The sequence below is a fragment of the Monodon monoceros genome, unplaced genomic scaffold, assembly GCF_005190385.1.
Source record: "Monodon monoceros isolate NGI ecotype Baffin Bay Population unplaced genomic scaffold, NGI_Narwhal_1 Super_Scaffold_13, whole genome shotgun sequence".
NCBI classification, from domain to species: Eukaryota; Metazoa; Chordata; class Mammalia; order Artiodactyla; family Monodontidae; genus Monodon; species Monodon monoceros.
In genome coordinates, this window is record NW_021703769.1 from 51,069,635 (window position 1) to 51,085,833 (window position 16,199).

The 16,199-nt window shown below is 49.9% G+C and overlaps 1 protein-coding gene across 2 annotated transcripts; it reads left to right on the forward strand.

Moving 5' to 3' along the window:
- The first annotated feature begins 2,909 nt into the window (after positions 1–2,909).
- Positions 2,910–9,906, forward strand: ZNF263 (zinc finger protein 263). Of its 2 annotated transcripts, none has more exons than XM_029221238.1 (6): positions 2,910–3,610; positions 4,474–4,654; positions 5,103–5,176; positions 5,441–5,567; positions 7,098–7,214; positions 7,729–9,906. In XM_029221238.1, the coding sequence occupies exons 1-6, from the start codon at positions 3,224–3,226 to the stop codon at positions 8,895–8,897; spliced, it is 2,055 nt and encodes a 684-aa protein (XP_029077071.1). In that variant the 5' UTR covers positions 2,910–3,223; the 3' UTR covers positions 8,898–9,906. The 2 variants fall into 2 exon arrangements, with proteins under 2 accessions (XP_029077071.1, XP_029077072.1); XM_029221239.1 differs by having other exon boundaries at positions 2,934–3,610; positions 5,142–5,176.
- The last annotated feature ends 6,293 nt before the right edge of the window (positions 9,907–16,199 follow it).

A 16,199-nucleotide genomic window follows, 5' to 3' on the forward strand; every position in this document is an offset into this window, starting at 1 on the left:
GGTTTAATCTTTTTCATCATTTAGAGAACTTAATGAAAGCCATGGATCCACTTCCTAGAAAATACATGTACACATGCAGTTTTGTGTACAATATCAAAAGGTTTTAAAAATCTCCAGATCCACCCATGTGACCCTCTAGAACTGTGTTGATCATAGCCACTACCTGGTGGGTCTTAGCAACACTAGCTGCATTTTAAGTGCTCAGTAGCCGCCATCACAGTAAGTTCTATTGTACTTAGAACTGCTGCTCTAGAATTTCTAGACCCTAGGTTAAGAACTCCTGCCCCAAATGAACCCCTATAGTTCTGCTGGCCTGTAACACCACTCCCAGTCAAATTGGTATTTGACTATAAAATACCATCTGTAAAAGTTATTTTCTCTGCCTGAATATAGATAGGCCTCAAAGAAATGGAGGAATACTATCAGTAATTCTGAATAACTCTGAAAGTCTATCTAGCTTTAAGTACCTGTTAATAACCTAAAATCAAAAGGAACTTAAGATAGCAAATTGGTTTATCCTTCATTCTTACCATCTCAAGGTATGTGTAGTTTTGCAAATATTCCCATGCTCCACATCCTGCAATAATAATCCGAGTGGCTTTTCTGTGAGTTAGGGTAAGCCTTCAGGAATTTGCTGTGCATTAGTAACAGCTAATATTGAGTTCATACTAAATGCCAGGTATGATTCTAAGCATCCTACATATGTTAGACCGGTTAATCCTCACCCAGTGTTATAAGGTGGGTATAGTATTATCCCCTCAAAACAGGTGAAGGAACTGCGGTTTGAGGCTTAGTGAGATTGAATAAATTATCTGCGATGACATAGTAAATGCCAGAGAGGTGGTTATTAGGTTAGAATCTATTTTCTCCTGAAATATGAAGATCTAAAACATGAAAAAAATGGTCTTACAGGACTCTGAGGTCACGTGTCTCAACAAGGCTTTCTGAAATGGACCTGCACCAGCCTGTGCGCTGTGAGGCCTCTGGGTCTGAATTTGCCACAACAGCTGGTGGACCTTTTCTCTGGAGGGTGTCAACTACAAATTAGCATTTTCCATTGGCACTAGCCATCTACCTCTACAAAGATTAAATCGTGCTGCTGCAGCTGCTGACTTTAAACACCCCTTGAAAGGAGTTCAGGGTGGAGAGCTGAAATGAGGCACTCTGTGCTCTGGGAAAAACTGGCAGAACAGGTCTTCAGATAGTTAGATATTTTCAGAAGCCAATTTTAATGAGCCCAATTCTTGTATCTCCTCATATCTAGAAAAGCACTAAAATCCTTCATGGTGACGTCTGCTCCTCGTGACTGGCAGTAACTTACACGAGACTAGCAGAAACCTTCTGTAAAAACTATGTGCTTGATTGCATGTACTCCCCCTTCACCAAAATCATTTATATACTGACCTTCCCCCCGCCTCTTTGGAGCAGTTTCTCAGAGCTATCTGGTACGCTGTCTCCTGGGCTGCAGTCCTCATTTTGACCCAAATAAAACTTAACTCACAACTCTCACGTTGTGCATTTCTTTTTTGAAGTAGACAAGTGGAACAAGAAAAAAAATACAGTACTCAGGACTCTCTCCACCCCGTCATTGAAAGTTGACCCTCTCCGTCCCCACATCACCCTTTACCATCATTGCTTTAGCGACAGACTAAAGTGTGATCCTGGGCAAGTGACTTAACTGACAGTCTGTAACATGGGGATGATAATAATAGCGTCTCGTTCCTACAGTTTTGTGTGCTGTGAGGATCCAGTTGCATGTAAGCAGGCGCTCAATAAACGATTACTGTTTGTCATGATTCAACCCCACGACCCTTTTATCTCTTGAGACCACGGGCCTGACCGTCGCTGGCGGCAGTGGAGGAGGTGGGCCGACCTGGGCCGTGTCTCACAGCTGGGAAGCCCTCCCCTCACCAGCACAAAGCCTCGACTGCGCCGGCCAGGGAATCGACCCTCCGGGTTTCCTTCCACTTGCCCCTCACGATGAAATTTCATGACGGATCAAGGAGGGAGATGAACAAGGATCTCGCCCCCTCAGGGCTGGACAATAAAAGGCACGCCCCCGGCAAGTTTAAAATCGGAAACCGGTGGTGCGGGCTGGGTCCGCAGCGGCCCTGGGGGACGTCCAGCCGCCTGCAGCCGGACCCTGAGCGGACATGAGAGCGCCACGGGCCACAAGCCCACTCTCCCCACTGACGGCCTCCGCACCCGACCCCGCAGCGCCAGCACCTCGAGGACGCAGGCGCGGGCCGCGCTGCCTACGGCATCTCTCCGCAGGCCCTGCGGCGGCGCTGACCCGGCCGGGGCCCACTCTTCTCCGCCTCTTCCAGGCGCCGAGCAGGCGGCCGAGTGGATCCTGGGTCAAATGCCTCGGAGGCTGCCCAGGCGGGTGGACCCTCTCCTGAAGCTCCGCCCAACTGCAGCGGGTGGGGACCACCTTGAAATCCGTTTTGACCCGGACAGCGATTCTCAAATTTGTCTGTGGGGAAAGAATTTTTCCACTTGTCTGTGGAGGAGCTTGTTAACAATTCAGATTTTCGGGCCCCACCCCGACACTCAGAGGCACAGGATCTCGCGTGACTCGGAGATCTGAACTTCAGTAAGCTTTCCGAGGGATTCTGACCCTGGTAGTCCGCCGGTCACACCCGATTTGGGCTTAATTTCCACTAACAAACCTACAGACTCCGGCTCCCAGAGGTTTCTGAGATCCCGGAGCTCGCCCGATGGCCCCGCCTCTCGTCCCCAATTGGCCCTTCGCTCGTCCCGCCCCTGAAGGCAAATCTTTTCTTCTGGTTGCTCAGCGGTGAGTGTGTGGCGAGACCTGACCCAATGGGCGCTAGAGTTCTCGGAACGTGACCGGGAAGTTGGTCCGGAGCAGGCGCCGTTGGTTGTTGACGCCTAACGCGCTCTGAGACTTCCGGCGTGGGAGCCGAGCTTCGAGTCCTGCGTGAGTCCGCTGCAAGGGGGAAAGCGCGGTGCTTAGGTCCTGCCCTGGGGCGGTCCTGGCGGGGACGGGCCAGGGGGTGGTGCGGCGGCGCCTGCAAACTATTGACGCCGAGGCGCCGGAGCCGGCTGCGCCAGCCCTGGAGCCGGGCTCCTCGGCCGGGATTTGGGGCTTCGGGGCCCCCGGCTCTTGTGGACGCCTGCCATCCTTGCGCGGGGCCGGGGGCGCCTTCCTAACTGGGCGCAGCTGGTTTCGGGGCCAAGGCGGTGTGGGGACCTGAAGATGGCGTCGGGTCCGGGCTTCCAGGACCGGGAAGGGCTCCTGATAGTGAAACTGGAGGAGGACTGCGCCTGGAGCCAGGAGGTGCCCCCGACAGACCCAGGACCCAGCCCGGAGGCCTCCCATCAGCGCTTCAGACGGTTCCGCTTCCAAGAGGCCGCTGGGCCCCGGGAAGCCCTCAGTCGGCTCCAGGAGCTTTGCCATGGGTGGCTGCGGCCTGAGATGCGTACCAAGGAGCAGATCCTGGAGGTCTTGGTGCTGGAGCAGTTTCTGACCATCCTGCCCCAGGAGATCCAGAGCAGGGTGCAGGAGCTGCATCCGGAGAGCGGCGAGGAAGCGGTGACTCTGGTGGAGGATATGCAGAAAGAGCTTGGGAGACTGAGGCAACAGGTGAGAGAAAGAGCTGTTTTATTTGCGGTTTGTTTGGCCCTGAGGACTGGGACATCGCGTTGGCCCAGTTACCCCTACGAATTTACTTGGTTGCCCTGAGTAGACCTCAGGTGGGCAAGAAGCCTTTTTGTAGTTTAGCGAGGAACTTTCATTTTTCCCAAGTGGACAGAGCGAGCAGTGAAGAGTGCCCTGTTTCCACATGGAGGCAGTGTCTCTGCATTAGTGTGAGCCCAGGAGTTAGCTCGCTAGGTTCAAATGCTCACTCTGCTTCGTACTAGCTTTGGGACTTTGGGCAAGTTACTTAATTTCTTTGAGCCTCAGACTTGGTAAAATAAGAATGGTAAAAGATCTCTCTAGGGTGGCTTTGAGCATTAGAGCAGGATGTAGTTTTGATCACACTACTGGTTTACAGTTAGTGCTTAATAGCTGTTAGCTATTGTTATATTACAGTCAGCAGTCTAATTTCTACAAAGCTGGGTGGCAGTTAATAGTGGACTTAAAAAACTGGCACTGAATCTCTGAGGCCACTTGCCCCAGGGCCACCCAAGTTTAACTTACCCAGTAGTCAGGAACGGACGCATCTTGAAAAGGTGGGGGAAAGCGAGAGGGAGTGAGGTGCGTCAGAAGAGCTGTGTGGGGAAGGTGTGCACTGGAAGTGAACTCCCCCCAGCCCTCACACACATTTTCTCAGGTGTACACGGGGTCAGAAAAGTTTTGTTTTAGTGTAAACCATTCTTCTCTCTTGGTGGGTCCAAAGGGATTGCCAGTGGTTCTCCGTTGAAGGCTTGCCCTCAGAATTCTGTACTAATTTCCCTTCCTCTCGGGCCCTGTTATGATGGTGAGTGATGTGGGTTGGTTCCCAGGTGACAAACCATGGGCGGGGAACAGAAGTGCTTTTGGAGGAGCCTTTGCCTCTGGAAACAGCACGAGAGTCACCGAGCTTCAAGCTGGAGCCAATGGAGACTGAGAGAAGCCCTGGCCGCAGGCTGCAGGAGCTGCTAGGCCCCAGCCCCAAAAGGGATCCCCAGACTGTAAAGGAGAGGGGTGAGGAACAGTTCTCTGGGCAAGTGGGAGGGAGGAGGGGCTTTGGGGTTGCCCCTGACACCAGCAGAATGCAGCATGGCTGCCAAGGAGGGGGCATTTCTGACCTGAGGGTTTGCAGATGTGGTGTGAAAGACCTAGAAGTGGTTTGGATTCCTCTTGGGGTGGGTGGAGGGAGGGAGAATCTCTTAGTAAGCCCTTTTGTATGCAGAACGGAGACATTTAGAGCTCAGTGAATGATTGAGGGCTTTAATGCTTGGGCCAGCAGGGAAGACTGCTGGTACTCTGTTGTTTTGAATATCGATTTATTATTCCTCGGTTGCCTTCTTTTGTTCAGTGTTCATCCTCAGAGCAGAGACTGGGTGTTGGGGAATGGATACTGTGTTGTGACAATCCTTGGGTTGCCAAGAATTAGGAATGCCGTTCTCATCATAATTTCTGTCACCTTCAGCATTATCTGCTCCCTGGCTTTCTCTCTTTCCTCCCGAAGGAAACATGGAAGACAAGGAGCTGACTGGGCCCCAGGTGATGTGGAAGTTCCCATTGTCTCCCCGAAGTTGCTCTTGTGGGGGTGGGGTCCTTTTGCCACTTGGAGAGGATCCTTTCTACCTCACCACATGCATCTCTCCCACCTTCTTTATTTGTCCTCCACACCTCACTTGTAGGCCTCCCCCTTCTTCCCCATGAAATGTGTCCTCAGCACACCTGGGTTTTGCCCCTTTAACCCATGACTCTGCTTGAATTGTTCTTGGTGCTTCAGGGCCTAAAGGTGATCTTGTGCTGTTTCAGTTGCCTGAGAGCTTAGAGGACGTGGCTATGTACATCTCCCAGGAGGAGTGGGGGCATCAGCATCCTAGTAAGAGGGCCCTCTCCCAGGACACGGTGCAGGAGAGTTATGAGAATGTGGACTCACTGGGTAAGGACTTCTTTTCCAGGGATGAAGGCTGAGCCATTTCTGACCAGGGTCCTGTCCCTTAGGTGCTCACCTCCTGGGTATAAGTTCTGAGTTTAGCCAGACGACCTGCCTTTGTCTAAAGTCCCTTGGACTAAGATCACTTAAATATTTGCCAGGTGCCACAGTTGGCACACTTAAGGGCCCCAGCTGCCAGGGCTGAGGGCGGGGAGTCTGAGCCATAATGAACTTCCTAAGGCAGAACAAGTCAGATCCAATGGTGCCCACCCCATCCCCACTTCCCACCCCTCACACACAGATCACAGGATGCTGTAGGGCTCTAAGTTCTTGATGCCTTGCAAGTTCAAAATGCTTACTTTTCTGACCTCACTTATGTTTTCTATGCTCCATTAGTATTTCTGGGCTCTTCCCCAGAGGCACAAATTTCAGGGGCACTGGCATCAACATTCCAGCTCAGTGGCTGTCCCAGTCCTTAAGAATTCAGGAAGGGGGAAGGCTTTGTGGAAATTTGGAAATGATGTATATCTAAAACAGGGTCTAAGTAAGTTAGATATAAATTAAGATGCATCTACGTGTTGAACTATTATGCAGAGATTAAAAATGAGGTCTGTGAAATATGACCAAAAACTGATAGTTGGATTTAGGTGGAGAGTGTGTGGACCTTCATTTTTTCTGCATGTATGAAAATTCTCATAATAAAAAGTTGGGGGGAGTCTTAAAAAACAACATAAAACAGGATTGTGTATGTTACCATTATGGCTATATTGATGCACACCCGGTAGAAGAGTCACACTGCACTTTGTTTTCATACATGAGGTTTTCGTAAAGAGAAGCACAGCTATCATCTCACTTGCACTAATTTTGCAAGGGGGTCACTGCTGGGTTTGGTTGCCTTCACGGGGGCCTTCTCCAGGTTTTCTGTCACTGTGCTGTGGCTTGGTGCCCTAAGTTGAGCACAGCTGTTTCAGTGAGTGCTAAATAGGAAGAGTTCAGATCACAAGTTCTTGAAACTAAACTTTTTAAAGTCCGTGTTTGCTGGAGTTGGAGTGAGCGTAGCACAGGGTAGCACTTTTGGGTTTTAATCTCAGGGTCCTCTCAGAGTCCCAGGTCCTTTTCTGATTGTCCATCATATTACATTTTCTCCTTCTGGAGTTGCCCAGTCAAACTTAGTTCTATTTTATATGTATCCATAAGAGTCAAGGCTCCTTCACAGTATTAAACTGATTCCTCAAGGAACTGACCACCCTGACCATGTTTGTTTGTTTGATTGTTGTTTTAATTACAAAAGTTTTACATTCTCATTGCAAAAAATCCCAAGTACTACAAAAGTGTAAAAAGAAAAAGCCACAGTTTCCTTCCTCTAATTTCTTTCTCTAGGGGTAACCGGTGGGAAGAGTTTAGTGTATGTTCCAAGTAATTGCTGTCAGATTTCTGTATCCATTCACTGAAGGCAGGGAACAAGACTATCTTTGTTTGCCCTGCCTGGTAGAGGAAAATGGTGACATAGAAATCCTTTTCTTTCATTGTGAACAGAGTCTCAGGTTCCCAGTCAGGAGGCCCTGAGCACCCAGGTGGAACAAGAAGGAAAGCCCTGGGATCCCAGTGTCCAGACTTGCAAGGAAGGCCTGAGCCCCAGGAGCCCAGCTCCCGGTAAGAAACGCAGTTGAGCAGCCTGCGCAGCTAGCCTCCCGCTGTTGGGAATGAGGCATTTGAGGGTCTTGGTGTAAGGCTAGCCCATCACCACTGCCAGGGAGGTACATTCTTCCAGTGTCTCCACTGCCCACTTCCATCCCAGTGATGGCAGGCGAGGTACCCAGGGTGCAAAGTGTAAGGAGGCATTCACTCCTGGGCTCATTTGCCCACCCTAGTCCCAGTCCTGCTCCATCTCACCCATTCCCAAAGGGCAGAAGCCAGAGGCTCAGTTGGAGAGGGAGTTCGGGGCCCCTACAAGGGAATTCAAGACTGGTTTGAGCTCTGATTCCTGAGTGATGGCCCCACCCCTTATGTGGATCCCTGTCTACCGTGCTTTACCTATATGGGGAAGATGGGAAACTGAGGTAGAGCCAGCCCTTCTGGACTTCTGACCTACAGGCAGTAGCACACATGGGATTTCCTTTTCTCTGGTGTAGAAATAACATGGGTTTGGTTTCTCTCGATCTTCCAGGGGAAGAGAAATTTGACAATCTGGAAGAAAGTGCTCAGTCCGTTTGCCCTGAGAGCATCCACCCTCGGGCGCTGCTGCCTGGCCAGGCCGGAGGGGAGGTACCCTGGAGTCCTGAGCAGGGAAGGCCTCGTGACAGGGCAGAAGAGCATTGGGAGCCTCCCCCAGAGGTTCGGATGGAGCAGTCCTTAGTGGGGGCCACAAGTTGCAGAGAACTGGGGCGGCCAAAGGAACTGCAGCCAAAGAAGCTCCATTTATGTCCCTTGTGTGGCAAAAATTTCTCTAACAACTCGAACCTGATTAGGCACCAGAGGATACATGCAGCAGAAAGACTGTGTATGGGTGTGGGGTGCGCTGAAATCTTTGGCGGGAATCCACACTTTTTGTCACTACACAGAGCACACTTGGGAGAGGAGGCCCATAAGTGCCTCGAGTGTGGAAAAAGCTTCAGTCAGAATACCCACCTGACTCGGCATCGGCGTACCCACACAGGTGAGAAGCCCTATCAATGTAACGAGTGTGGAAAGAGCTTCTCTTGCAACTCCAACCTCCACAGGCACCAGAGAACGCACACAGGTGAAAAGCCCTACAAGTGCCCTGAGTGCGGGGAGATCTTTGCTCACAGTTCCAACCTCCTTAGGCACCAGAGAATTCACACAGGAGAGAGACCTTATAAGTGTTCCGAGTGTGGGAAAAGTTTCTCTCGCAGTTCTCACCTTGTCATTCACGAAAGAACTCACGAGAAAGAGAGGCTGTACCCCTTCTCTGAGTGTGGGGAAGCAGTGAGTGACAGCACCCTCTTTCTTGCCAATCATGGGACCCACAAGGCAGAGAAGAAACTCTTTCAGTGTTTAACTTGTGGGAAAAGCTTCCAGCAGGGCATGCACCTCACCAGACACCAGAGAACACACACAGGAGAGAAACCATATAAATGTACCCTCTGTGGGGAAAACTTCTCTCATAGATCCAACTTAATCAGACACCAGAGAATTCACACGGGAGAGAAACCCTATACCTGTCATGAGTGTGGAGACAGTTTCTCTCACAGCTCCAATCGGATTCGTCATCTGAGAACCCATACAGGAGAGAGACCCTATAAATGTTCCGAATGTGGAGAAAGCTTTTCTCGGAGTTCACGCCTTATGAGTCATCAGAGAACTCACACTGGATAGAAACAATGGGATTTCTTTTGGGCCCAGATAAGGTGGCATATTCAGAGGGGCCTCTTGTTAAGAGCTGGTATTCCTTTCCCAGCATGATCTGCATCTTTAAGGTAATTACTCCAAAGAGGAACCAGGGGAGGGTCGTTGTGAGGGAGGTGCAGAGGCAGCAAAGGATTAGCGTAAAACTGAAAAGGAATTCTGTTGGAACTAGTGAGGATGGCAAGTCTTTGAAGTGACCCTCTCAGGGTGGAATCCCCTCTGAAGTTCTTCCAGTCTCAGGGCACACCTACCCCCTCAGCATATATAGCCAACTTGAGACTTGGGTGCCTTACTGTGTCCAGTGTGTATCCCAACAACTTTGGGAATCCACAGACTTCCTGGTATTGCTTCCTCACTTGGGACATTCATCAGGAGCTTTTGGGCTCCTGAGGCCCTTGAGACCAAAGAAGAGGGGCCAGGTCTCCTGGGAGACCAGGTGGAGGCACCGAAAGACTGGTGGTGAGTTGCAGCTCTTCTGAAGGCCTGGCTGAGAAGCCACAAGCAATCCCGGGCAGCCACCACAGTGCCCTCAGTGGCCTGACAGTAGGGCTCATTGGCAGGTCATGCATGTGATTGTCACCTCAAACAAAAAGGAACTAGAGACCTACGGGAAATAGTAAGATGGAATTTGCAGGTCAGCCCAGGAATTGGCAGAGGAAACCGGGGTCTTAATTAGCTTACCCTTTGCAGAGATCAAGTCCTCAGAGGGTTCCATGAAAGATGGGTTCCCTGGGAGACTTTGAAAACGTGGATCCTGGGGAAATTCGGAATCATGCCTTTCCCTGTTGAAAATATGTTTGGATGGTAATAAATATCTTCAGGAAACATGAGTGTGTGACTCATCATTGAGGGCCTTTGACTTGGCCTGCAGTGTTGATCGGTCTTCCACCTGCTTTGGGTAGAGAACCTGGCTTTCTCTTTGTGGTCTTACTTGGTTGCTAACGAGGGTTCTGACAAAGGTGACAACAGACAGGCTGAGGGAGGGAGCATGTGGCCCTGGCTGGCTCCAGGCTGGGACTGCTATGTGGTAACAAAGGGTCAAGTCCAGTGGCTGCTTGGAGTGATGTCAGAAGGGTGTTCTAGAAGGGTTTTTTTTCCTTCTTTGGTGTACAGCTGTGAACATTGTCTTTTTTTAATTTTTAAAAAAATTATTTTTTTTGGCTGCGTTGGATTTTCGTGGCTGTGCACGGGCTTTCTCTGGTTGAGGCGAGCAGGGACTGCTCTTCATTGCAGTGCGCTGGCTTCTCACTGCAGTGGCTTCTCTTGTTGCAGAGCATGGGCTCTAGGCGCGCAGGCTTCAGTAGCTGTGGCACGCAGGCTCTAGAGCGCAGTCTCTGGTTGTGGCACATGGGCTTAGTTGCTCCGCGGCATGTGGGATCTTCCTGGACCAGGACTCGAACCCGTGTCCCCTGCGTTGGCAGCCGATTTCTTAACCACTGAGCCACCAGGGAAGCCCTGAACATTCTTTTGATTGTTTAGAATGTTTACTTTCTTGCAAAGTAGGTAAAGGAAGATCTGGCTCATCAAAGACAAGTTATTTTGGTCAAGCAAATGGTTCCCAGGAAAAGATGGTTCTGATATAACTGCGTTATTGCCCATTAGTGGAGGGAGATATAGGAGAGGGCAAAATTATTAGGGGACAGCATTACATTTCAGAATGGGGAATCAGGAATAGGAATTCTAGGAGTGTGTTTCTATGGAAAAGAGGTAGAATACCAGGGAGAATTCTAGGAGTAGGAAATTCTGATGCTAGGAAAACATCTCAGGATTTGGCCCTGGAGGAAAATATCTAACTAGCTGTTCTTTGGGAGAAAAAGATGAAACATTCCACTGGCAACAGGCTATTAAATATAGCACCTTTAAGTAAAGGAAATAACCCTGCGTGCCCCCCACCCTTGCTTATATCTGTTTCTCATTTCTGTACCATTCTCTTACCCTCAAAAGGGCAGTGGTAGTGCGGGTCTTGGGGGTCAGGGAAGGGAGATGAGGATTTGAAAGAGATTAATGTGGAATGGACAGTGGTAGGAGCAGGACAGGGCTGCTGTGGCTGCCAATACCATGAAGTGGGTGGTGGTGTAAAGTTGACGTTAGTAAGCACTCTGGTTAAGATGGCAACTTATGTGGATTGTAAACCTCATGAGAATAGAAAGCACCCCTCCCCTTCAGATCCTTATCCCTCATCCCCCGTAATACTATCCATACAGATCTTAGGATGTGGTCTAACTGGCATGGCTCCTACTTGGAGTACTACAGTTTGAGCCAGAGCAAGAGGACCCCCAGGTGTTCACTCCTGGCACTAAGAAGGCTTTCCAATCGTAGACTTCACCCAGTCCCCAGTCTAACTCCCCTTCTAACAAACTTAACATGCAGAGCTCTTCTCGGCCTTGTTTTCATGAGGTGATGTCACAAAATATTGCATGTAAAACACTTAGCACAGAGCCTGGCACATAGAAAATACTCATCTATTTGTGCCACCTGGGGGTAGATAAAACTGGCAAATTGCCTTTTTTTTTTTTTTTTTTGCGGTACGCGGGCCTCTCACTGTTGTGGCCTCTCCCGTTGCAGAGCACAGGCTCCCGATGCGCAGGCTCAGCAGCCATGGCTCACGGCCCCAGCTGCTCCGCAGCATGTGGGATCTTCCCGGACCGGGGCACGAACCCGTGTCCCCTGCATCGGCAGGCGGACTCTCAACCACTGCGCCACCAGGGAAGCTCGCCCTTTTTTTTTTTAGTTTTTTGTTTGTTTGTTTGTTTTATACTGCAGGTTCTTACTAGTTATCAATTTTATACACATCAGCGTATACATGTCAATCCCAATTGCCCAATTCAGCACACCACCATGCCTTTCTTCTTAAGTACCCGGTAGTAAGAGCAATGTAAGACCACACTGGGGAATTTCCTGGTGGTCCAGTGGTTAGGACTTGGCGCTTTCACTGGCAAGTTGGCCTGGGTTCAGTCCTTGGTTGGGGAACTAAGATCCCACAAGCCATGTGGCACAGCCAAAAAAAAAAAAAAAGACCACGCTGGCAGGAATTCTGGGGAGCAGTCTACTATTGAGTCAGGATTGATGACTTCATCGTTATAGTCATATTTCAGAAAGCGGGTCAGAGGCCCTTACTAAAGGGTCCCATGAAGGCACTGCAAGGGAGGGCCTAGTATATATACTTTTACACTACACACATATGTTTTACATTATTATTTTTACCCCACTAGTCCTCTTGAAAAAGAAACCAGAACAGATTCCAACAGGCTTTTTCGTCAAAGGGAGACTAATGCTGGGGGCAATAAAGACCCCTGCCCCTTCAGTCCAAATGGGTACAAAGGAGAACTGGGAGATGTGGACTGACCCTGAGCAATAGCCACACACCCTTGTAGCAAAGGTAGCACATGAGACCAGCAGAAAGGCTCCTGGGTGGAGAATCAGTACCACATGTAAGCAGAAGCCTGGCAGAGGCAGACTAAAAGCAGCAGGCCTGACATCAATGGGGACAAAGCCCCTTAACGCCAGAGACCAGAGGAAGTGTTAAAACAGTACCAAGTTGTTTAGTTTTTTCCGGGGAAAGCTATCAGAAATAACTTTTAAGAATTTTTACTGCAGTAATGAAAGAACTTAACAGGTCTCAATAACGCAGTTAGGAGGCAGAAGTAATGGTCTAGGTGAATTCAACAATGACAAAATGGTTAATGAAAAATGGCACAGCCCCCGCCCCATTTCTGACAAACCTTCCAGTTAATGTCCTCAGTTCATCACTGAGACACCCTGAATGTCCCAGAAGCTTCTGTTAAGAAATCAAAACTGGTGACTCACCAGGATCCAAAGCTGCTTCAGGGAGATAGTGAGATTTCTTCAGGCAGAAAGGATGGGAAAAGAAAATACTAAGAAGTTTCTGAAATCCTAGGGTGTGTTTTGGACATAACGAGGAATTGTGTTTGCCTCTCCATCCCCACTTTCCCTCTAGGCAGGAAAACGTTCTAAATCCTGGGTGTGGTTCCCCACTCAGAGGGTGAAGCTGCTCTTGAGGGGATTTCTCGTCCTCTTGGCAGGGGGTCCAGGTTAAGTTTGGGAATCCTGCCCCAGCCACTGGTACAAGAGCGAGGTGCCTGGGTTTCTCCGAGCAGCTTTCATCTTCAGGAATGATTTCCAGAACCCAAAACTTCAGTCCTTTCTCAGGCTTGGGCAAAGCCAACGAGTCTGCGCGTCCCTCAGCTTAGCTTCCGGCGGCATCTGGGACAGGGCGCCGCGCCCCTAGAACCGCCCGCGTGCCCCACCGGCTGGTCCCATGGAGGACGGCTCCCAAGCCGGCCCGGGAGGAGCAACGGCTAGGGGTTGGTGGCGCTCGGCAGCCGCCTCGCCCCGGCCGCACGCACCCGCAGCGTCTCCCTTCAAGGCCGCCCTCCGCCCGCAGTCCCGGGGAACCTACGCTCCCACCGCACCCGGGGGCCCGCGGGCACGCGCTCCACGGCTGCGCCGGGGCGCGCCCCCTCCTCAGGCCCCGCCTCCGCGCAGGCCCCGCCCCTCCCCGGCGAGACCTGGTCTTGCGCCGCCTGCGGGCTGCGACTCCGGCGGTTGGGCAGGGCGGCGCGGCGAAGGGTTTCCCTCTCCTCCCACCCAGGAGGTTACGAGCGGTTACCAGCGGCGCGACAATACTCCCCGAAACTTCCCTGGTTGCAGGTGCGCGCGCTAACCCGGGGCCGACAGCGGGGCCGGGCGTCTGGGCCCGCCCTAGTGTTCCCTCAGGCGGCGAGCACAGAGCTGGGCGGGGGTGGGCAAGTGGGAAGTGGCGTCTCACGGTCGGGGAAGGGCGGGCCTAGAAGCCCACGAAAGCTCTTAAGCACGCGAGGCACCTCTTCAATTTTGTGTTAGCTCTGTCTGGCTACAGGGCGGGGAACGGATGGGAGAAGACGAGAAAGAGCGGGAGACTAAGGAGACAGGTGCAGAGAGTGATGCCGCCTGGACCAGGAAACGAGCAGTGAGGAGGGAGAAGTGGACACGAGGTGAGACCTTCAGGACGTAGAGCCGACAGGACTTTACGTGGGTCCAGCCCGAAGTCTAAAATCTTAGGATGACCTCCAATGGCACTGAAAATCTGGCCCTTATTTGTCTTTGCTCCTCTTCTCTGCTAGCGGGCCGTACAGCACCCATCCATGGATCTTGCCGCTTCCGAGGGGAGATGCACTCTCACACCGAACAGCCTGTGCAGACGCTCCCCTTTGCCCGGACTGCCCTTCTCCCTCTTTCCCCCCACACTGTAAAGGCCAGCTCAGAAGTCACACTTGCGCGGCTCAGATATGTCCCCTACCACCCAAGCACTCGCAAAGCCCTCTCTGTACTCAGCTCTCACACATCCAACGCTGGTTTGTTCCTCTTCCTTTTCTTTGTAATTCTAAACGCCCAACACCACACTCTGTGCCTAGCAACGTGAAATGTGCAAAATCAATGAATACTTTTTTTTTTTTTTTTTTGCTGTGCCACGAAGCTTGCGGAGTATCAGTTCCCCAACCAGGGATTGAACCCCGGACCGGCAGTGAAAACCTGGAATCCTAACCACTGGGCCACCAGGGAACTCCCTCGATGAATACTTTTGAAAAGGGTGTGACTGCCAGTCATTTATTCTGGGACTTTATGACCATTGGGGGAAAAACAGATGTTTAATGCATTGAAGTAGAGTGCTGTCCAGTATGATCATATGACATTCCCCCTCAACTTCTTCCACAATCCATTCTACGCTAGGCTTGCTCCACAAATGCTTTTTTTTTTTTAAACATCTTTATTGGAGTGTAATTGTTTCCCAATGGTGTTAATTTCTGCTTTATAACAAAGTGAATCAGCTATACATACACATATATCCCCATATCTCCTCCCTTTTATGTCTCCCTCACACCCTCCCTATCCCACCCCTCTAGGTGGTCACAAAGCACGAGCTGATCTCCCTGTGCTATGCAGCTGCTTCCCACTAGCTATCTATTTTACATTTGGTAGTGTATGTATGGCAGTTACTCTCTCACTTCATCCCAGCTTACCCTTCCCGCTCCCTGTGTCCTCAAGTCCATCCTCTAAGTCTGTGTCTCTATTCCTGTCCTGCCCCTAGGTTCTTCAGAACCTTTTTTTTTTTTTTTTTTAGATTCCTTATATATGTGTTAGCATACGGTATTTGTTTTTCTCTTTCTGACTTAACTTCACTCTGTATGACAGCCTCTAGGTCCATCCACCTCACTACAAATAACTCAATTTGTATGGCTGAGTAATATTCCATTGTATATATGTGCCACATCTTCTTCTTTTTTTTTTTTTTTTGCGGTACGCGGGCCTCTCACTGTTGTGGCCTCTCCCGTTGTGGAGCACAGTCTCCGGACGCGCAGGCTCAGCAGCCATGGCTCACGGGCCCAGCCGCTCCGCGGCATGTGGGGTCTTCCCGCACCGGGGCACGAACCCGTGTCCCCTGCATCAGCAGGCGGACTCAACCACTGTGCCACCAGGGAAGTCCCCACATCTTCTTTATCTATTCATCTGTTGATGGACACTTAGGTTGCTTCCATTTCCTGGCTATTGTAAATAGAGCTGCAGTGAACATTGTGGTACATGACTCTTTGAATTATGGTTTTCTCAGGGTATATGCCCAGTAGTGGGATTGCTGGGTCGTATGGTAGTTCTATTTTTAGTTTTTTAAGGAACCTTCATACTGTTCTCCATAGTGGCCGTATCAATTTACATTCCCACCAACAGTGCAAAAGGGTTGCCTTTTCTCCACACCCTCTCCAGCATTTATTGTTTGTAGATTTTTTGATGATGGCCATTCTGACCAGTGTGAGGTGATACCTCATTGTAGTTCACAAATGCTAATTTTATAAGTAACAAAAATGCTAAGACAATAAGATATAAAATTGTATTTACAATGTAACTTACCTATTTTTTAAAATACATGAAATATACCAAAGTGTTAAGGGAGCCTATCATCAGTTGAGAGAATTTGGGTGCTTTTTATCTTTCTTATAAATCTTTTTTATAATCAGCATATGTCACTTCCACAATAAGAAGAAAACAAACACTAAACAGGTGGTAACTCATTTACAAGAGCAGAGTATGTCATACCATTAAATTGAAAACCAAGTCTGTCCTTATCTTCTTAAATAACTAGTCAGCATATATATAGCTTCTTTGTTATATGCTGTGAATACATTTAGACTTTAATGCTTTCCCCACATCCATTTCACCTTAGATAATCTGGGACAATAGTTCCTCATTATTCAAGTCCTTGTCTAAAATAGAAAAAAA